Raw genomic sequence first — 21,396 nt, 5'->3', positions numbered from 1 at the left:
TTGGCAATATCTTTATGAGTTTAATATACATACAGTAGGGTGGGGAAAGACGGGACACCTTCTTATTTTATTTTCTCGTTTCATAAGCTAGTAAACAAAAAACATTCAAAGAGTTATAAAACTGTATCTTCACGGCTCATATAAACCGTTGTTAATTGTTTAAAACACAATCAAGATATTTGAATATTATGTGCTAAAGGTGTCCTGTCTTCCCCCACGCTACTATATATGCGTACCAAGGCTGGCGACGCATCTGTTACTTGACGCATATCTTTCAATCACAGGCATAATTTGCGCATAAAACAATAGGTAATTTGTGTGTCTATCATAGCAAGTTACGTAACCCGAATTGACACATTTCAGTTAAGTTTGTTGAGAGTTACGCACATATACACGCATTTGCATACATGGTAACTTATAAGTGTGAAACAGAAACCTCATGTTAAAATGATTGTCGTTGCCCTGCCACTTGAAAATAATAAAGTAACATTCATACACCATTGTTGGCGTATGTGTTCTTGGGCAAGACACTTAACAGCAATTGCTCCAACCCAGTGGTCGGTAAGGGGTTGTCCAAATTATCAGCTAAATAAAGCTGACACGGGGAGAGAGAAATTAAGTACAACTTATATTAATGTTTGGTAATATAAGATACTGTTGGTATCTTATAAAAATCCGCATTTTCTAATTCTGTTTTTAACAATTATTACGCTTTTTAGAGTCGTGGGGATACGGTTATATATTTCTGTAATTATTTCTTGTTTTACCACCAAATGGAACGATAAAAGTATGTCTAATCTTACTAATTTTACTATACAGTAGTGTGTGGGAGAAGATGAGACACCTTCGTTAGATTTTCTCGTCCTATTTGATAGTAGACAAAGAATATTCCAAAAATTACAAAACCATATCCTCACGACGACATTTTGGTGCACCGAGCTGCACATTTCGAGGTGCACATTTTGCTGCACAAAAAATCACGACCCCTGTTGCATAGACCGTTGTTAATTGTTTAAAACACGATCAGGATAGTTGGATATTATATAAGCTAAAGGTGTCCCATGTTCCCCCACCTTACTATACATACACATATCATAAACATACTTTAGCACAGAATCCAAAATGAAACGTTGCGTCCACAATACAGACAGGAAACAAATAAGACGTCATTGAGAAATGGACAGAAAGTTTCAGACCGATCACATCCTGTTTCCTTGTAAATTATACTAAATTATACACGAACGTTCCGACTAACCAATGCTGAAATTACCTGTATACGGTATATATATAATACTGTTTCTTAATGTGTTACAGTTTGTAGCTCACTTAAAGAGACAGGTAAGACCCGTGCAGTATTATTTATATCGTAGGCCTACTCTGCGGTAAGATCGATATTGTTTTTCACATATCTATCCCATATTTGTTTAAAACATTCAACAACGCTCTCTTTGAGTGGGGATTCGGTTTTTAAATCTGTAAAATCTTTTTGTAAAGCCAAAAATAAAAACATGTACCATTTTACCCCACTCGAAAATGTCACTGTTTTACTTGCCATTTTGGAAATATGCCCCTAAAAAAGAAATCTCTGTTAATTGGGTGTACTAGTACACAGCAATCCTCGCAATAAACTTTTTTTTGTATTAATGAATTAATATATTTTGCCTATACTTGTGTGGCGGGACCACGACAGTCGTTATAACACGGGTGTTGTAATTCCCACACTTTATGCTCGTTTACGAGTTACCACAAACGTAACTTTGTGGGTCATTTTTTAGTAAACGACTGACCATTTTGACAACCCACAAGGAACTACTGGGTTGCAGCAATTGTAGTTCAGTGACTTCTTGCTCACGGAAACTTTTACACCTACAGCGGTAGCACGTTAAGCCTCGAACCTAAATTCGCTTGGGTGGACATTTGCACGTTAACTAAAAGAGCTGTAGTGTTTACCGAGTTTTTAACGAACAAAACAACCCAAAATAACAGAGATAAACAAATAAGTCAAAAAAACGCTAAATATTACAAAATTTAAAATAACTGCCCGTTTGTAAAATATAATACTGTGGGGGAAGATGGGACACCTTTTCGTTTTGTTCTCGTCTTACTTGATAATAGAAAAAACATTCAAAGAATTATAAATTCGTATATCCTCACGACACCCATAGACTGTTTGTAATTGATTAAAACACGACCAGGATACTTGAATAATATGTGCTAAAGGTGCTCCGTCTTCCCCCACAGTAGCATATAACTAAAGCTTTTTCTAAATTCAACCGTATTTCAAGAAATAAAGAGCAGAGTTTGATGAAAAACAACGCATGTTTATCATTAAATAATACATGATCGAATTTACACGTTAGCACTAAACGTGATCGAAACGAATGTATTAACATAACTTATCATACAAAAATCAGCTAATGCATTTAGCAGCTGTGTGAAAACGTACTGTCGTTCATACTTTTAAATCAGACGATATTAATTACAAAAATGGCAAAAAAATTGTCAGACTCTGGCTGGTAAAAATTTCCAGTTTAAAAATTGCGGGCGTAAAATTTCAAAGATAAAAATTGCGTCCACAGAGGGGATTTCCCGGTTTTAGGAATACAAGCTCAGCGAGAGGGATTCGTGGAAAGATATATTCAAGAAATGATCTGCAAATAAAATAATTGAAAAATATGGTATGAATAAAAATGTAGAGTTTTATTATTAAAGGGGATTTGAGATTTATTGTAACAAAATTCAAAATTAATTAATTGGATTATATAGTAGGGTGGGGTTGGGGGAAGATGGGACACCTTTAACACATAATTACCAAACAGCCTGAAACAATTAACAACGGTCTGTGGAAGTCGTAAGGATACGGTTTCACAATTCTTTGAATGTTCTTTGTTTACTACCAAATGGAAAGAGAAAATATAATGAAAAGGTGTCCCATCTGCTCCCACCCTACTATACAATAGATCCTATTTTATTAAAAATTTAAAGTTATTTACTAGGGAAGTTAAAACTTTCTGAACAGGATTGTTTCATGTTAAAATTAAAAACCATGTTCAGTTTACTGAAGACTTTGTCATGTTTGACATAGTTTAAACAACAAAGTACTAGTGCTGGACCGCTTGTATATATATGTTTTCCCTTTTCACTGTACATTTTTTTCATATTTTTTTCTTTACTATTTATTTATTGGGGAAATTCCAAAAAATATACCAGCTGTTTGCACCTGTGTATTGAACACAAATTTAATTCAAAAACTACATTTGGCCGAAAACATAGATAAGATTTGCACAGCTCTAAAGCAACTACTCTGGTGCTAAACTTATAAAAAAACAAGGGGGCAGGAATAGTTTGACATGCACACATTCCTACGAAACAGATCTAAAATATAAATTGGGTCTTACCACTCTGCTACCCCACAGATGCTATTCTAGGCTACCGACTAAACTATTCAATCACGGTAAATATTGGTTTTAATGTTTTTTTTAGTCGGTTGACCAAAATTTAGTCCATGTTTTTTTTCAAGTTTAGTTGGCCGACTAAATTTTTGTGCATTAGTTGATACCAAAGTTAGTCCATCAAAATCTACGGACTAAAAAAGCAAAATAGAGGTTAGGCCCCAGGTAAGACGCCTATGTTCACATATAGATAACTCACCCTTTTCACAGTTTCCTTAATAAAAGGTTTGCGAGATGAAAGATCAAAGTTAGGATAAGCAGCATACACCTTCATGCAAACTACTTTCATTGTGATTTCTTCCAAGTTGGCATTTTTCAAGATTTTTTCAACAGTTTTTTTGATCTGACTATCCTAGGTGGAAAAAATTGTTTATTTTATTAAAAAATGCAGAACTTTCCTTTTCTTTTAATTGAAACAGAAACCAATTTGAAACTGTATAAAATCATACAAGGCCTATTCATGTATGCAAAACTAGAAACTCAAATAGTGTTTCTAAAACACAGCTTTTCTTATGGTTATGTATTATTAAAGGTGTTTTTAAAATAGTCAACTAATCTTGCCTTGCATGTGTCACTTAAAGATTGCTGAATTGCTAGTTATGCATATTATGTTATTATATACATATGAATGGAGTAAGCAGAACGCAAAGGTGACTCCAATTTTATGACACAGTGGTGAAATTAATTGATTAATATATAGTAGAGTGGGGGAAGGGACACCATTTCAGTCTATTTTCTTGTGCCATTTGGTAGTAAACAAAGAACATTCAAGAATTATAAACAGTGTTCCACGTCTCCCATGAACCGTTGTTAATTGTTTAAAACGCGGTAAGTATTTGGATATTATGTATTAAAGGTGTCTCATCCTTTCCCACAGTACTATAGGTTTCAGTAACCCAAAACTTTTGTGCCAAAATCAGTTATCACAATATTTCACTCTACTGGTGTAGTGGTGTCTGTATAAACAAGCGGAGTCAAATACAATGCATTCAGCATACTAATAAATGAAGTTCCCTATGTGTGGTTCAATTGCATTTGAACAATGGCAATCCAGTTTTACTAAAAAAACTAAAAAGTGGCACCAATGCACTTGTGCACCACAAATGTGCAACTGCTTAATATTTTCCCATTATACAACAAACCGAATAATACCAAGAATCACTTATTCTATGTAGGTGAGGCCGGCATGGCACGCCATGGGTCTTAGAATTTAAGAATCACTTAAAATGCAGTATACTACACTTTATCATACAGTTTTTAACACATTACTCACAGTTGGTGCTTTGGTTTTCACTAAAGGTGAATCGTCTTCAGAATCCTCAGAATCTGATGCAACAAGTTTCTTCTTGGCAGATCCTGTATTAAAAACATGTCTTGATTTATTTCCTCCAAGAAATATAATATTCATTATTATATAGTAGGGTGGGGGAAGATGGGACACCTTTTTATTTTATTTTCTCTTTGGCAGTAAACAAAGAAAATTCAACGAAATATTAAATCGTATCCTCACGACTCCCATAGGCCGCTGTTAATTGTCTAAAACTCGATCAGGAATCCAGGATATTCGAATATTATGTGTCAAAGGTGTCCCATCTTCCCCCACCCTACTATATAACATTGAACCTTTGTATGAAATTAGGAAATTAAGAAATAAGTATATATATTACAATTATAAACAAACCAGTTTTCTTTGTTGCTCTGGAGCTGGTTCGCTGTCTCTTGGTTGTTCTTTGTTCTGTTTCGTTTTTTTCAGATTCCTTAAAAGAAATAATTATTTATTGTATTTGACTTGAAGTAATATGTAAACCTTAACACTCCACTGCAGTGGTGCAGCCAGAAAAAATAACGGGGGGGGCGGCTAATCAAAAAATTTTCAATTTTTTTTTTTGATTTAAAGATGGGGGGGGCAACCCCCAAACCCCCTTGGCTGCTCCACTGTGTAACTGGCAATGCATGATACATACACATGCATAAAAGAGGGAATTTAACCGCTAACTCTGAATGAAAGTGGAAAAATTATAAGTTGTTTTGATAGGACATAAAAACAATGGTGCAAAAAAAGTTTTTAGATACTATGCCTCATATGAACAGTGTATAAAATACCTCTTCTGAGCTTTCGTTGTCATCAGCACTTGTGTCTTTCTGTATAAGAATGGTTGTTAACTTATTGGGTCATGTTTTACAAAGCAAATATATACAGATACATGATTTAATAACTAAAATCTATTGTCAATAGGTGTCAGGTTTTTAAAGTTTTGGCAAAATCTGGAGTGACATTGTTAAAATGAAGTTACACTCATATTCTATATCATCCTAATAAAAATTCTCATTAATTAATGCGACAAAGGCAGTATACTATGTCTCTGCTTGTTTGTACAGGCTAGACACATAACGAGAGTTGAAGCTGTTTTGGATTTAAAAGTGGAATGCTAAAGATATAATGACACGCCTGTTTTAAAAGTGTCATTCTAGATTCCCATGCACCCACGACGTTACGTCTATGTACTTATTAAACTGTTAAATAAGAAGTGATATTGAAAAAGATAAGGAAAAATAGAGGGCTAGGCCCTAGTATTCAACATTTTGGACTCTTCTTAAAATATATAACAATTTGTTCCTAAGACACTTATGTATAGTAGGGTGGGGTAAGACGGGACACCTTTTCGTTCTACTTTCTTGTTCCATTTGGTAGTAAACAAAACCATTCAAAAATTCATAAAACCGGTGTCCCATTAAAAAGGGTCCCATCTTTCCCCCACCCTACAATATACCATTACATGTTTTTCTGTAAAAATGCCACTTTTAGGAATTTTATATCAGAATTTGACAAAAGGATAACCAGTTTAGCTGAAAGAACTTCGAAAAGTAAATAAAATAAACGACTCACGCTTGAGGCTGTTTTGTTGCGTCTTCGTTTCACACCTCTGGTTTTAACCTCAGACGACTGTAAAAATGTTAAACTCTCGTTTAGTTTAAATAACATGGTAATAAGAATGTTATTATTAACTATTCAAAACCAAAAACAGAAAATGCAAACAACCTTATCACACAAATAGTATTAAAGAATATTTAATATATAAAAAAAAAATATATATAAATATATATAATATATATATATACATAAAAAAACTCCTATATAAATATAACGAAATACATGAAATAATATACAGCTCTATCTGGTGTATTAAATACTTTTTGCATAAAAATAAAAATTAAATAAAATAGGTAAAGTAAAGTTTGTGAATACTATGTAGAGTAGACCTTACCAAAGAAACTAGTTTAAGTCTTTTTTAACTCACCCTTCTAGAAGCTTTAGGTTCCGGACATAAACACCACTCAAGTAAGGCATCGATCAATTCTTCTTTCTTTAAAGTTTTCTTGATCGGCACGTCGCAAACATCAATCGCCCATTTGAGATTTGAAAGAGTAAAACTGTAAAAAAATATATATATAACATTGTGAATATTAAACTTTGCGGGTAAATATTTTTCATTAGTTGAGGGGTACAGGGATCGGAACCCCTTTGTGGGAATAACCGTCGAGTGGCATTATGGGGTCTATTATTTGGAAATAAAGGGTTGTGTTTTGTTCAAGGTAGGTGAGACATGGACCTGGGATTTGGGCAAAAGTTGCCGATTACACCCAAGGCCTAGGGTGTAAGCAATATAAATAAATACTCTTTTTAAACACTAATTTACAAAGGGTAAGGACAAGTACACAAAGGAGTAATAAACCATTAAAGGTTAAAGTGTTGATTTAACTTGGTCTAGATATGACAATAATTTTGGCATCGCAGCCACTGCTTATGGAATATTTTTTTAAGTAAATTCAAAACTGAACTTTAGAAAATAATAACATAGATTAGATTTTAATCCTCACCGTCCAATATAATCTTCTTTCTTCTCATATTCTGGACTGTCCTTTTCGAACAAGAACCCAGAAAAGTTCCTGATGTTGCTTTTACAAGAGTGCGGCTAAAACACATATTTTTTTTTAATCATAAGTTTATAACTATCATAAGTCATAAATAACTTATTTTACTCACATTTTTTAATAATCATAATTTATTTTACTAACATTTACATAAAAACAAAATAATAAATATTATGTATACATATACATGTATATATTTAATCTAACTATTATGCTGCTAGAAATTCAGTCACACTACAGGGCTACAGGCAAAGCAATAAAGTATTATATTATGGGTGACAGCTGACTAGGGTTACATTACTGAAAAAAAAGGACTCACATTTCCAAAATTGCCAAAAAACAACTTATGAATAATTTTCAAATCCTCTCCGCGATTTCTCAGCAACTGTGTCTCTACTCTAGGATGTAAACCAAGCCGTGTTCCTTTTCTGTGTGAAACAATAAAAAACATCAATTTACAGTGTTGCCCATATGATTTGGGATTACAAAATTAGAAACAAAGCTGAAAGCACTAAATTGGTAAAACTTTCTGCACTTTATTGAACAATATTTTATTTGCTTTAAACGATGTGTGTTAAATTTATTTCACAGTAATATGAGTCTAACTATGACTGTGTTTAGAAATAAAAAAAATAGCGTCAATTGTCAATTTTTTTAAAAATATTTATATATAAACCCTAAGACCTTAAAATATATCTCATAGGTCATGCAGTAATGGTAATCAATCTTTATAACTGACATGTGTCACATATTAAACATACCCTGGTTGTATTTCAACATTCTTCTTCTTATCAGAGGAAGGTGCAGGTACGTCGTCATACGTAAATCTTGCTGTTTTCTTTCGTTCTCGTTTTGCTTTTAAAATTTCAACAGGTCTCTCTAATAAGCCAGCTGGAATGAATAATTACAATAAAGCAATTTGGTGGTGCTTAAAATGTCTGTGTTTTGTATTCTGTAATAAATTAACCCCGAAAAGACACATTCTGAAATATTGGTTTATAATGGTCACAAATACATTAGTCACAAGACTCACAACCCCTATTATAGCAGAACCAAATACAGACATAGCTAGGCGTGTTTTGTCACATTTGCCAATGTCTATTGCCCAACATAAATGCCAAATTTATAATAATATAAACATTATAAAGCTGTTTGTTATGTCCGAACTGCGATACATCTGAACTAAATTCATGTATGCCACACTCCTAGAAATTGCAAAACTTTACAGTCATAGATTATTTAGCAAACACGTTTAAATACCAGTTGAACGCACTTGTGTAGTGAATGACGCATCGGTATTGACATATTTTAACGAACGTAAACAAAGTTTGTTTGCAGTAATAATGGCGTCTTTGTTTGGTCGAACCTAATTCCTTACGCATTATTAGTCCGGAGAAAATCAAAGGGTTGCCAGGCAACCCTGCAACCCGGTAACTTTACGCAAGTTTTTACAGAATCAACTTACATGGATAGAATAATATTACAATAATCTTACGCGGTAATTCTTCTTCATCTGCATCAGCTTCGTCATCAGAACCTTTTTCTTCACCAACCGGATCTTTAGACTTTTCTTCTTTTTTATCTTTGAATTCAGATGACTCTTCCACTTCTTCAGCAACCTCCTTTTTCTGCTCATCCACCTCCATGTCTTCCTCCGGTTGATCCTTGACAACTTTATCTTCAGAGGAACTTTTTTCTTTGAATGAGACTTTTGTCTCAGAAGACTCTTTTTCTGGTAAAGACTTTTTTTCTGGTGAAGACTTTTTTTCTGGTGAGAACTTTTTTTCTTGTGGAGACTCTTTTTCTGCTAAGGGCTTTTTCTCTTGTAAAGACTCTTTTTCTAGTAAAGGTTTTTTTTCTGGTGAAGACTCTTTCTCTTGTGGGGACTCTTTTTCTTGTGAGGGCTCTTTTTCTTGAAAGGACTCTTTTTCTAGTAAAGGTTTTTTTTCTGTTGAAGACTTTTTCTCTTGTGGAGACTCTTTTTCTTGTGGGGACTCTTTTTCTGGTAAAGACTCTTTTTCTGCGGGGAATTCTTTCACTTGTGAGGATTCTTTCACCTCCTTTGACTCGTCATCCACTGTTGATGTCACGTTTGCATCTTCAGAAGCAGAAGTTTCCTTCACAGCATCTTCCGGAGCATCCACACTCCCCTGCTCCTTGTCCTCACCATCTGTTTTCACATTTTTCTGTGAAGTGTCTACAGAATTATCATTGTCTGATTTTTCATCATTTGTTTTCTCTGTTGGTTCAACAGTTTGTTCTGTATTTTTTTTCTTATTTACATTCACATCTCCAGCACCTTGTTCTTCTGTTTCTTTGTGGTTTTCAGCACCGTTTGTCTGCTCGACAAAATACAAAAAAAGAAAATGTAAAACTGTTGTGGCTGACTTGATTTAAAAGCTACAGCTTAAATACATATATATATAACACAACTATATAAACACAAGTGAAAATTATAAGACCATATTTAGGGAGGCACATTACAGAATTCCGAATCCATGAGATTCGAATCCTTTTGTCATCACACGTCATCTCATAAACTATATTAACAATTTTTGAACCTTATTAATTAAAAAAAAAATATTTTTGTGTTTGTGGGACTTTCGAGAGTAAACGTTTTGCAACGTCTTTTCATAGCCTGCTATACGTTTCATGACGCAAAACCTACCCAATAGTACAATTTTTGATCATTTTACAGCTCATGATCCAACAAGGCTACTATTAAAGAGTCTATAAACTGACATATGTGGGAACAATTATTTTTTCCGATAAATATAAAAAGATTCGAAATAAAGTATTCTAGGATATCCTAGAATACCTAATTATTCTGTAATGTGCATCCCTAACCATATCACATTAATACAAAACATGTATACAAGCCAGCCTGCAGTGAATGGCAGGTGTATGAAGAATTTCTTTACAAACGTTTGGTTATGCACGCCATAATTAATTCCACACATGCAAATTAATTAAAAAATTAACCAAATCTGTATAAAAAAAGTAGGATTTCCCAATGTGGCTTTGTAATGTATGTGCTTTGCATGCCATTAGAACAAGTGCACTCGATAAACAATCTCTTGCACGCGGAAGATTTCGTCAGGAACTGCCACATTCTGTATACTGGTACACAAGCAATAGGAATAAAATATGTAGTTCAACCAGCACAAACAAATTCATATTTTTAACTTTAAGTTAGTATTTTTTTTAAATAAGAATAGACAAACAGGTAATCCTTTAGCTGGTGGACACCTGAAATTTTGGTTTCAAAATGTTCCTTAGGTCTCACTGATACTCATCGTATAATTTTTTTTTGAAAAAACTCGGGCGTTTGTGTCGAAAATGAACTTTGAAAGTGCGCGAAATCGTGCTGCGTCACCGTATTTTCCACATCAGCCGTTATGAATTAAACCAAGGTTGGATTATTACGTCATAGAATGCGTATTGTTACGTTTGATTCCTACGTTAAAACAGTGGGGAAAAACAAGGCTATACCGTCTTGTAACGTATGTAATATACCACTATTGTGACGTAACAGACCGCGATTGTGACGTAATAAATCGTTAACCTTACGCAAATCAGACGAATTACGGTGACACAGCATGTTTTTGCGCATTTTTAAAGTTAATTTTCGACACGAACGCCCGACTTTTTTGAAAAAAAAATTAGACAGCAGGTATTAGTGAGGGCTATAGAACATTTTGAAACCAAAATTTCAGGTGGCCACCAGCTAAAGGATTACCGACAAACAAACCTTGGTATCCACGCAAGAAATGTCCTCAATTTTTTCTTTTTGTTCAACCAATGTACTGTCTGACATTTTGTGACAATTATTTGGCAAGAGTGTAAAAGATGGTAAAATTTAAAACTCCAATTGTGCAGACAGTGTAGTGATTATTTTCTTTTTAATTTATTTATATTCTATAATATATTAAGCTGTAACATATTGGTAACGGTTATAAAAGATATGAGTATTATTAAGTTTATAACTTATTGATAAATACACAAAATGCAATAAAGGAAGAAATGAAAAAAATCATAACAAATATCATCAACGTTATACGGCGAAACGGCGTTACCAGCGCGCAAATACTTAATTCTTTGTGAATTTTTTCCATTTCTCGCTAACAAAACTTAACATTGTAATATAACGCTAAGACCTGGGAACTTGTTGCCATAAGCACTGTTTTATACTGAATAAAACATACTTACTTCATTAACAACTTTACGCACTGACTGATTTGCTTTGGAAAACAACTCACTCAATGCAATTAGTTATTTTAATAACGATTCGTACCACGTAGACTAATATCGACACTACAAGCGACATCGGAACGAGTGAGTATAGAAGCCATGTTTTTCCCGCCGAAACGGTTTCTGCTAGGTGACGCTAGAAAATTTAATCGGGGCTTTACAATAATGGAACATAATTTAAGATATATCTCTTCTAATAAAGTAACGAAAATAATAATTAAAAGTAAAGAACGGAACAACCAGCAAAGCGACGGTCGTTATAACCGACGGTCGTTATAACCAGAGTTTGATACAGTTTTACATTAAATTAAAGCTAGTTAAACGTCAAGGGTGGTATGCAGAAAGTATATTTAAGTTTTTGTTTGATCTCTGTTTAGCTAAACTAAGATCAAGGAAAAACTTAAGTATACTTCTGCATAACATCCTAAGAATAAAAATAAAATTTGAACAAACTGGGTTTCAGAAAACTAAACATAATAGTAGGGTGGGGGAAGACGGGACACCTTTGACATAATATCAAAACATGCTGATCATGTTTTAAACAATTAACAACGGTCCCCCCCTATATGGTATAGCCTATATGGGAGTCGTGAGGATTCGGTTTTATAATTCTTTGAATGTTCTTTGTTTACTGAAAAAATAGTATGAATAGGTGTCCATCTCCCCCACCTTTCTATATTCCCTAAACCTTTCAGTGCAGGCTAAAGTATAAAATATTAACTTTTATTTTTATAGTCTTCTCATGTGACAGTAGATGTACCATCAGCTTCCATATCTTCGTGAAAGTATTTTCTAATTGCGTAAACGCCTAACTGACAGACGTCCATTGGCGGTCGAACAAGCGGATTTCCCGCAATATTGGATGAACAGGGTCTGGAACCCCAGTCAAGTCGAAACAGCTCGCCAAAGTCACGTGGCAGTTCTTTAAGGCAGTTTTCTCCTGAAGAGACAAAAAAGTAGTAAGAACAAATGCGTGCTGATTGGGTGCTGTGCTGGCTTCGTAGACCCCTCGTATATATACGTATGCCGTTTTAAAATTAAGAAACTGTATTTACTTAATTTGGACCCCTTGTGACCACTATATAGGTTGGAGCAATTACCCATCAAACTGGTGTTCGGTGTCGTGATATATTACAGCCTGGTGCTTTGCGCATGCAACGCGACGTCACTACGCATGCGCAGAAGGTCGGATCAAATATAACGACAACCCGGACCAAATTTAACGCAACACTCTGTTGAAAACGGTCGGGCCACGAGGTTTAAACGTTGAATTTGTTTTCGATTAAAAGCCAGCAGAACCGAGTTATTTTCTTTTTTTATACCAAAGACCATACTTATTTCTCCATTATAAAGTTAACCGCTTTCATATTATTCTAAAAAGTCGTTGTTCTATTTAAAAACACAATCAGAAAAAATGGGTTTTAAGTTGCTGATAGTATTCTATCCTGTCGCATATGCATTTCAGTTTACTTACCGAGCCAGAGACAAGTCAGGTTTGTTAAAGTTGAAAAGGAGCTTGGTAGTTTTTCAATTTTATTCATAAAGAGCAGCAGTGTATGTAGAGATTCTGCAAGCATTCCTATTTCTTCAGGAACTAAATCTAAATCGTTGTCGGTGATATCTAGGAACCCGAGATTGGATAAATGACAGACAGAAACCGGGAGTGAACAGAACCTGCAACAAAAAGCATGTGGTATATTAATCTTCTCATGAAGTGGCAACCCAATGTAAAACAATACTATAATTGGTTCAGGCAAACTTATTGGGTTTAATCTTAATGGTTAGGGTAAAAGATGTCAATGTTTTTATTCTCTTTATCGTCCCATTTGGTAGTAAACAAAAAATGTTTACAGAATTATATAAGGGGATTCTAACAACTGTGAAACGGCGTTGTTAATTGTTTAAGGTTGGAAATATAGGGTATTTTGTGCTAACGATATCCATCTTGCCGTACATTAGTATGCTGTGGGACAGACGGGACATCTTCAGCACGTAATATCCAAATATCCTGATGGTGTTTTAAACAATTAACAACGTTCTACATATTCTTTGAATGTTCTTTGTTTACTAGCAAATTGCGAGAATGAGAAAATAGAAAGAAAATGTGTCTCATCTTTCCCATCCTATATATAATTTATACTATAACAAACGATATGAGAGGCTGGTAAGAGAAACAATTAGTATTCCTCAAACAATGTAAACGTCTTTATATAAAGAGTGTATAGCCAAGGTGTGTGTTTTGGTGAATAAAAGGCCTATAACACGTATTCTAATACCTGTTGTTTGCCAAGTGTAAACTTCTCAAGTTCTCTAAATTAGAAAAGCCGTTCGGTAGCTCGGTCAAACAGTTGTTGCTCAGAGTTAAAGCTTTTAGTTGTTTCAAACATGAAATTTCTTCTGGAATGCTCTCAAGCTCGTTTGTGTCCAACACAAGGGTCTGTAGGCTTTGAAGTTTCCCAATTTCTTTCGGCACGTATGGAAGCTTATACTGGTTATAAAGAAAGAATAAATCTTTTTACCGAGACTAAAGCTCAATCCATTTTTTTTATTTTTTCTCGAACTTGTAATAGAGTGGCGAAAGACGGGTCATTTGTAGTACATAATGTCTAAATATCCTAATCGTGTTTTGAATAGCGCAATTCTTTCAGTGTTATTTGTTTACTACCTAATGGAACGATAAAATACAATGAAAAGTTGTTCCATTTCCCCCACCCTACAACATATTATAACACGCTTTGTCAAGATAACTATAAATGAGTTCACACCAATAACATAAATGACCATTTTAGTTAACAGGTAGGCATAAACCGCATTTGTGTATATAGAAACGAAAATAGTTTTTATCGTTACCCAATGTAGTGTTATATTTTATTAGTATACCGGATGTAATTTCTCAAGGGCAGGGAAAGATGGGCCTTCATTTCAATCTATTTTTTCGTCCATTTTAATAGAAAACAAAAAACATTCAAAACATTTTAAACCGTATTATCACGACTTCCATAGACCGTTGTTAAAAATTCAAAACACGATCAGGATATTTGGATAACGTATGCTAAATCTGTCCCGTCTTTGCCCACCCACTATATATGAAAGAAATCTCTATGGAGCTGAAAAATCTAATCAACTCACACTGAGGCAAGATTCCCTTTCGGGACTCAGGAATAGTGATTCCAAATCCGATAAACGGAATATCTCCATAGGTATTTCAGCAAGTTCCAAACCTCTCAACTTCATTGTTTTCTTCTTTTTATTTGGGCATTCTTTTATTGTTGAACTCGATGGACTTTTCTGCCGAACTCGTGCACGTAAAGCAAGTTTTTCTTGCATGTTCTTTGTTCGAATGGGCATAGTTGATCTGTCGGTCTTTAGTCGACCAGCAGTATTTGCAAAAACTGGTATACGGGTTTAGCTATTGTCGACTAACACCTTATCTGGATACACCTGTGTTGGGCTATAATCATTTCTCGGGCTATTGTTGCGGTGTTTTCCAGAGGGAATAGGTATCTTGCTTTTACGTGCTCTGTCTTTACGAAGATCAAATATTCTTAAGGTTTCATGAGGTCTGTTTGACCAACACGAACCTTCGTAAGTTTCAACATTCATGCTGTTAGTACGGAATCACAGTATTTAGGTGGTTAGTTCAAGTTATTCATTTGATTACTGCTGACAGTTAACTAAAAATTAGAAACACACATTTGTTTATTCAACACGGCCTTTAATATAAGCTATATCTGAAACCTAATGTACCTACTAATATTTAGTTCAAGAACTCACTTTGAACTGCTACGCTTACAGCTATATACCTAAAACCAATATCCCGGCTTCAAAGTAACACAATTACGTTTTAACATACGCCCATAGTAGCTGGTCTCGCTTTTCCAAGTCAATATTTTCATAACAGAATGAACACCGAGCCTTACCAGCCACACAAAGGAAGCCACAGACGCACTCATTGTGGGGAACAATAAACCGCGAATACTAATCGTAAAAGTTAAGACAACAAACTGACTTAGAAGGGGCCATGAGAGTTTTAATTGAAAATGGTTTGTATAGATGATAATTTGGCGGTGTTACCACGCTTGGTAGAAACAGTAACTAAAAACGGCGGCAGAAACGTCTAATATTGCCCGAAACAAAACCTTTTAAAATACGCTTTTCCGAAGTATAGCGTTTTTTTTTTGAAACAATAACAAAAACTTAACAAAAACCAAAAATGCGGCCAAGAAAATATAACAACGTATATGTGCAGTATGGAATATTACATAAAACTGTACACCAGCTCATTTCTTATTATCTTAGCGTTAATATAACGTCTTAAAAAAGCGGCAACGAAAAATGTGGAAATTAGTTCAAAAATGTTAATAGTTTTATCAAGTCAGGATCTAATGCTATAACTTGGGATTTTAGAAGTATAGGAGTCTATTGGTTGCCAGTGGCTACCTAGACAATCAATTAGTAAAGTCTTTTGGGCAATGTATGCAGCGTTTTCGAATTCTTTGTTGAATGCAGGATTGGGGTCTGCATGAAAAATGAAATGTTGGTTGCTAGATAGGTAGGATTAAAACAATCATGCCAGCAGTTAAATTCGAAATTTTTTCTGCCTTATGTATTAATCTCGAAAACGGAAAAGACTTTTAACTAACCAGATTTAACTCAAAACCATCATAGGAAAGGGGGCAAAATACTCAAATGGTCAAAAGAGTTAAAACCCATCATAGGGAAGTTCAATGCTCGACACTTACACAATAAGGGGCAAAGTCGTATGTGTGTCCTTAGGCAACACACATAACTGTAATTCAAAGTTTAAACATAACTGTAATTGCTTATAACTAGCAAAAATATTAAAAACCAATAACCTATAAATTTACATGTGCCGTAACTAATTTTCCCAGCCAAATAAGAATATAGTAGGGTGGGGTTAGACAGGACACATTTAGCACATAATATTCAAATATTGTGATTGTATTTTAAACAATTAACAACAGTCTATGGAAGTTGTGAGGATACGGTTTTATAATTCCAAACAATTTTTGTTATGACCAAATGGGATAAGGAAATAAAATGAAAAATGTGTCCTATCTTTCCCACCCTACTATATATAAGTTTAACAAGTCACTTAATGCTAACCACAACAATGGCAAAAATCAACAGAGATATTAGCAGAGACATACCCTCAAGTTTATTGTTGTTGTTTTCTTGCTGGTGCAACCTGCTGGCTTGATAGTGCTCGGTTGAAGCATATTGCTCAACATTAGCTCTCGCATATGCCTGGCTGTTTTGTGCTTGCTGTTGGTAGTAGCTGTATTGTTGCTGTAAAAAAGTAGATTAAATAAAAAGGTGAATACATAATAACATACTGTAAGTATTTTTTTACTTTATTCAAAGAATATGTATGTAAGTTATGTAAGTTATGTAAGTTACATACATATTCTATGAACACAGTAACGAAGACAAAAACATAATTAGAACAGCGAAGAAATGAAATTAGCAACAAGCAAAATGTTAAAAACATTGTTTGAATACAGTAGCCTAATGAAGATCAAATTAATCAGGACAGCGAAGAAAATCGAATTAATAACAAAACGAGACTTAAAAACAGAAGTGTGTAAAAAGTAGGTAAGGAAAAAACTTGGGAAAATATAATATAAACTAAGACCAAGCTCTTTTGCATTGCGTTTTAAATTAAACAAATTAAGAAGTAATTTAAATTTTAAGAAATATGTCTCTTAATAAAGGTTTTCCAAATGGTCAGATCTATACAAAGCCTATTTAGGTAAACTAGAAAGTAGAAATGCAACCATATATAAGTATATGCGGTAGTATAAAGCAGTACTTTGTAGTTTACTACCAAATAAACCGTTTTTGTTTTGTTTTGATAAAAATATGCTGCATAATAAATAAAAAAGTGTTTTTCAATTTTCATTATATAAGTAAAAAAAGTTTTTTCTTACCTGATAGTTGTAATAGTCACAATACTGTTGGTAGTATTTATACTGGTCAGTGTATTGCTGCATTTGTAACAACTGTTGTGCGTATGCTGTAGCATCATCGTAAGCTGTAGGTATACTGGCAGTGGTTGTGTCTGTTGTGCTACTGTTGGTACTTGGGGCCATTTTTCTGTCATTTTAAGTTTGCAATCATAAGAGAAGTGGACAGTTTTTTAAAATGAAATTTGTTTATTTTTAGAATATATAGTAGGGAAAGGAAAGATGGGACACTTTTTCATTATATTTTATCGTCCCATTTGGTAGTAAACAAAGAACATTCAAAGCATTCTAAAACTGTACTCCTCACAATACCCATAGATCGTTTTTAATTGTTTAAAACCGATCTTGATATTTGGATATTTTTTGTGCTGAAGGTGTCCCATCTCACCCCATCCCACTATAATTCTCTAACCGTAACAGTTTAAGCAAAATTAGAGACAGACAGCTAACTATGATCTTTAATGTATTTTTAATATAAAACCTTTTACATACAGGTTTTTCTTAACTTAAGTAACGTTTAATGAAGTAAGTGACATTGAGAAAATATCTGTGAATTTAGATAAATGCATCACTGTATTAAATCTCTTTTACCATCACCATCTTTTTGTTAATTTAATAAAACATTACACTCACCCTTTTGGTGTAGCCACACTAACACGAATAGGTTTTGCCCCAAGACCCCTAATCCCTTGCATTTCTTGTAAAGCTCTTTTCTGCTCAGCTTCATCACTAAACCGAACAAATCCATATCCTCTGTAAATGTGGTACAACATGTTAGAGTTAGAATTTTTCTAAATGCAGGGCAGGCAGGGTAGGTAAATAAAATGTGCAATCTAAAGGCTCGTGGTTGTTACCATTGTGGGCGTATGTGTTCGTGCGCAAAAACTTAATTGCAAAAAAAAAGAAAAAATCCAAAAAATAATCACCCACAAAGTAACATACAGGGTAACTCGTAAGCTGGCACAATGTTTATGAAACAGAACACCCATGTTATAACTTATAATACAACCAATCAGTCAAAAATCATTTTACAGAAATGTGCCTTGGGCTATTTTTGTTTTCTTAACCACCTAACACTCACTGGTAAGAGTATTTGCACATAATGAGAAACACTCTACTTTTGTGTACAACAATATACTGCAACATTTTCAACCAACTGAAGCATTTCAAAAAATGGCACCACACAAAATAGGAATGCTACAATGAATGTCATACATAAAAGGAATGCACCAATTGCTTAACCGACAACGCATGCACTGTAGCTTAACATAGATAGTAATTGCAATACCTTGAAATCCCTCCTTCTTCATACATTATCTTTGCCCCTTTCACCGAGCGATATCTCTTCAAGAAAAAGTCTTCTAGTTTATCATCTGTTACTGTGGCATCGAGGTCACCAACAAATATTGAAAATGATGGTCTGTTTGGAACAATTTGAGGCATAGATTAGAGGCATAGGGTTTTGTTTCATACACTCCATGTTCACTTCTGAGTTACTAGATAGGTAAAATTGTCAGTAATGCATTTTTGTTTTTTTTCTAAATATAAATGTAAGGTCTTTGGGTGATTACGGAGTTCGAAACGAAGTACAGGTAGTGGATTTAGGTTGAGGACTTTCTGACTTTAAAATTCTGTTCAGCTGTATAGTTACACATGTTGACTCGAACACTGAATGTTAATATTGAATGTAACATACCCAATATCCCACATTTTCCCAGCTTGAGATCTGTTCAGTCGAAATCTCTTTGGCTGCATTTAACAGAAAAAAACACAAATGAAACACTAATATAATCAATGGTATGACTATATGAAAATGTACCAAACAACAATGTTTAGCTTAGTTATAGGAATAGCTATACGTGGGTTGTAATGAATGGTCAAGGGTAATTTACACTTAAAACACCCAAACATTTGTTTAGATACACATGTAACACACCTAGAAGGGGTGCCTGGCTTGCCATGCCACCCATTATTTTGTATGTTTTAGACTTTAAAACAGGTTTTACCCTTCTGTAAGGTCTCTATACAAACTAGCGTGGCCAAAGCATACTGCAATCGCTATGTATGTAAGGGTGTAACAGCATTTTAACAAAGTCAGTGTCATTTAAAATGTCACTAAAAATTTAAAAAGCATATTCATATGCATCAGCCTTTTAAAAATTGCCACTGTAAAAACTTTAACTCACAGGATTACTTCCATTAATGGTTGTTCCGTTGACAAGTTTTAGCACTCTCTCAGCTTCAGCTTCACTTGGGAACTCTATAAAACAATAACCCGCTGGCAGGCCATTGTCCTTCCTGTTAACACAACTGATTAGCCTCAACTGGTTCCATGTTCTTAACATTGGAAATTACAAGACACCTGTACAACAGCTTCAAGAATTGTAGCTTGTGCCGCCCATCGGGGATTTTAACTTAAATATCTGGATAGCATGGCAGTGCTACGAGCAGGACAAAAATTTTGGTAACAGTATTAATATATAAAAGGCAATACTGGGCAGCACTTGAGAATCAACTGGTTACTGATTTCCAGCTAGAAAGAGTTAATATAACCAGCTGTATAAAAAGATTGGAAGAAAGTGGGTTATATAATCAAGAGTGTGCAAACTTTGTCACTCGAGGTACAACTATAATTACCACTTTGTGACCACAAGTAACATTTTTATTTCAGATTAGAATTGTCTATGAACAGATGACAAAAATTGATGTAAATGTCAACTATTATATTTTGTTAAACTTGATGGCCAAAACACAGGTTGCACACTCCTGATTCCAAGAATTTTATGACATTATTACAATTTTTTGAAAAAATTAGTAATATTGCATTTGCGATGTTGACTTCTTTGTTTCAGAATTATGAAGAGACGCCGAAAGTAATAAACTGCTAAAACCTGGAAACTAAAAAGTTCACAAGATTTGAATTTCAGATTTCAAGACTTACCTTCTGATAACTTTCACGGACACAGGTTGGCTTACTTGCAGAAATGCTTTGTTTACAAAAGTCTCGTCCATATACGGCTCCAACTGTAAGTTAGAATATTTTTGTAAAATAAGCAAGGACGTGCATTACAAACAGGCCTGAATGTGACGTGAAACTCCCAGCGTCTCATAACTGTACCTTACGCCACTGCCCGGTTAGGCATCGTTGCCTAGCATTGTAAAATTAAGTTGGTTGCATCAATATGTAGCGTGTGGGGTACACGCCCTTCAAAGGAAGCTATTTCAGCATTTCTTGCTTTAAACTTAATCCACTGACAAAGGTCGAGGCGCAATAAGCTAAACTATAACTTAAATCCCAACGACCTGCGAAGAAATTACTAATTTGCTGAAGAAACAGTATAAGTTTATGGCAAAACGTCAAGTGCAAAAAGAAATGCAGAAACGATAACTCACGTCGCCCATCCACAGTGATCTTGACATGGTGTTTATCTTTTAAAGCCCAACACAGCAGAAATACTGAAAACACACAAGAGAACCGAAAAACCCAATTGTTTTGACTGATGTTTGCAGATATAACTACTGCTATAGCCTAACCCTCGCAAACGTCAAACCTGAACTGCGAGTCCGAAATTCACTTCTAACTTTATCAACAAACCTCCGCACGGAGGCGCCAAACAAAACGTTTAAATTATTTTTCGGGTAGCATTAGTTTTCGGAATATTTCTAATCAAAAGCTGATATGTGAAGACCAATTCACCGACTTTATAATAGTTTAAGTTACAATATTAGTGTTTTAATGTTGACAATTCCTCAATAAAAAGTCCCATTCTAAC

At 34.4% G+C, this 21,396-nt stretch overlaps 3 protein-coding genes across 6 annotated transcripts; all 3 read right to left on the bottom strand.

The window, feature by feature from the left end:
• Window positions 1–2,300: 2,300 nt before the first annotated feature.
• On the bottom strand, window positions 2,301–11,347 carry LOC149741608 (uncharacterized). Of its 2 annotated transcripts, none has more exons than XM_089893807.1 (12): window positions 11,137–11,347; window positions 8,881–9,727; window positions 8,147–8,276; window positions 7,705–7,813; window positions 7,332–7,426; window positions 6,752–6,884; window positions 6,340–6,396; window positions 5,556–5,594; window positions 5,134–5,209; window positions 4,726–4,808; window positions 3,652–3,804; window positions 2,301–2,651 (listed from the first exon to the last, which is right to left on the bottom strand). In XM_089893807.1, the coding sequence occupies exons 1-12, from the start codon at window positions 11,200–11,202 to the stop codon at window positions 2,640–2,642; spliced, it is 1,800 nt and encodes a 599-aa protein (XP_089749933.1). In that variant the 5' UTR covers window positions 11,203–11,347; the 3' UTR covers window positions 2,301–2,639. The 2 variants fall into 2 exon arrangements, with proteins under 2 accessions (XP_089749933.1, XP_089749934.1); XM_089893808.1 differs by having other exon boundaries at window positions 8,881–9,724.
• A 141-nt stretch (window positions 11,348–11,488) lies between these two features.
• On the bottom strand, window positions 11,489–15,498 carry LOC149741607 (uncharacterized). The gene is made up of 4 exons (XM_089893825.1): window positions 14,766–15,498; window positions 13,913–14,124; window positions 13,111–13,310; window positions 11,489–12,576 (listed from the first exon to the last, which is right to left on the bottom strand). Exons 1-4 carry the CDS (start codon window positions 14,982–14,984, stop codon window positions 12,377–12,379), a joined length of 831 nt encoding a protein of 276 aa, XP_089749951.1. The 5' UTR covers window positions 14,985–15,498; the 3' UTR covers window positions 11,489–12,376.
• A 147-nt stretch (window positions 15,499–15,645) lies between these two features.
• Window positions 15,646–21,197, bottom strand: LOC149741606 (tRNA selenocysteine 1-associated protein 1-like). Of its 3 annotated transcripts, none has more exons than XM_089893822.1 (10): window positions 21,017–21,192; window positions 20,702–20,926; window positions 20,565–20,647; window positions 19,810–19,921; window positions 19,320–19,372; window positions 18,912–19,043; window positions 18,257–18,376; window positions 17,588–17,753; window positions 16,808–16,946; window positions 15,646–16,154 (listed from the first exon to the last, which is right to left on the bottom strand). In XM_089893822.1, exons 3-10 carry the CDS (start codon window positions 20,633–20,635, stop codon window positions 16,012–16,014), a joined length of 936 nt encoding a protein of 311 aa, XP_089749948.1. In that variant the 5' UTR covers window positions 20,636–20,647; window positions 20,702–20,926; window positions 21,017–21,192; the 3' UTR covers window positions 15,646–16,011. The 3 variants fall into 3 exon arrangements, with proteins under 3 accessions (XP_089749948.1, XP_089749947.1, XP_089749946.1); XM_089893821.1 differs by having other exon boundaries at window positions 20,742–20,926; XM_089893820.1 differs by lacking the exon at window positions 20,702–20,926 and having other exon boundaries at window positions 21,017–21,197.
• Between the last annotated feature and the right edge of the window lie 199 nt (window positions 21,198–21,396).

The sequence above is a fragment of the Ciona robusta genome, chromosome 1, assembly GCF_009617815.1.
Source record: "Ciona robusta chromosome 1, ASM961781v2".
NCBI classification, from domain to species: Eukaryota; Metazoa; Chordata; class Ascidiacea; order Phlebobranchia; family Cionidae; genus Ciona; species Ciona robusta.
This window is presented reverse-complemented; position numbering and strand designations above follow the sequence as displayed.

What these genes read in the sequence shown, in the direction of transcription:
- LOC149741608 (XM_089893807.1), bottom strand. Translation starts at nt 11,202, where the DNA reads ATGTCAGACAGTACATTGGTTGAACAAAAAGAAAAAATTGAGGACATT. An exon ending in AATGTTGAAATACAACCAGG is followed by an intron (nt 7,814 to 8,146) that starts GTATGTTTAATA and finishes TGTTTCACACAG; the next exon opens with AAAAGGAACACGGCTTGGTT. An exon ending in CAGAGCAACAAAGAAAACTG is followed by an intron (nt 4,809 to 5,133) that starts GTTTGTTTATAA and finishes TTTTTAATACAG; the next exon opens with GATCTGCCAAGAAGAAACTT.
- LOC149741606 (XM_089893820.1), bottom strand. Translation starts at nt 21,043, where the DNA reads ATGTCAAGATCACTGTGGATGGGCGAC. An exon ending in GTGACTATTACAACTATCAG is followed by an intron (nt 16,947 to 17,587) that starts GTAAGAAAAAAC and finishes ACTTTTTTACAG; the next exon opens with CAACAATACAGCTACTACCA. An exon ending in CAACAACAATAAACTTGAGG is followed by an intron (nt 16,155 to 16,807) that starts GTATGTCTCTGC and finishes TTTTTCATGCAG; the next exon opens with ACCCCAATCCTGCATTCAAC.
- LOC149741607 (XM_089893825.1), bottom strand. Translation starts at nt 14,984, where the DNA reads ATGCCCATTCGAACAAAGAACATGCAAGAAAAACTTGCTTTACGTGCA. An exon ending in AAAGGGAATCTTGCCTCAGT is followed by an intron (nt 14,125 to 14,765) that starts GTGAGTTGATTA and finishes CTTTATAACCAG; the next exon opens with TATAAGCTTCCATACGTGCC. An exon ending in TTACACTTGGCAAACAACAG is followed by an intron (nt 13,311 to 13,912) that starts GTATTAGAATAC and finishes TTTTTGTTGCAG; the next exon opens with GTTCTGTTCACTCCCGGTTT.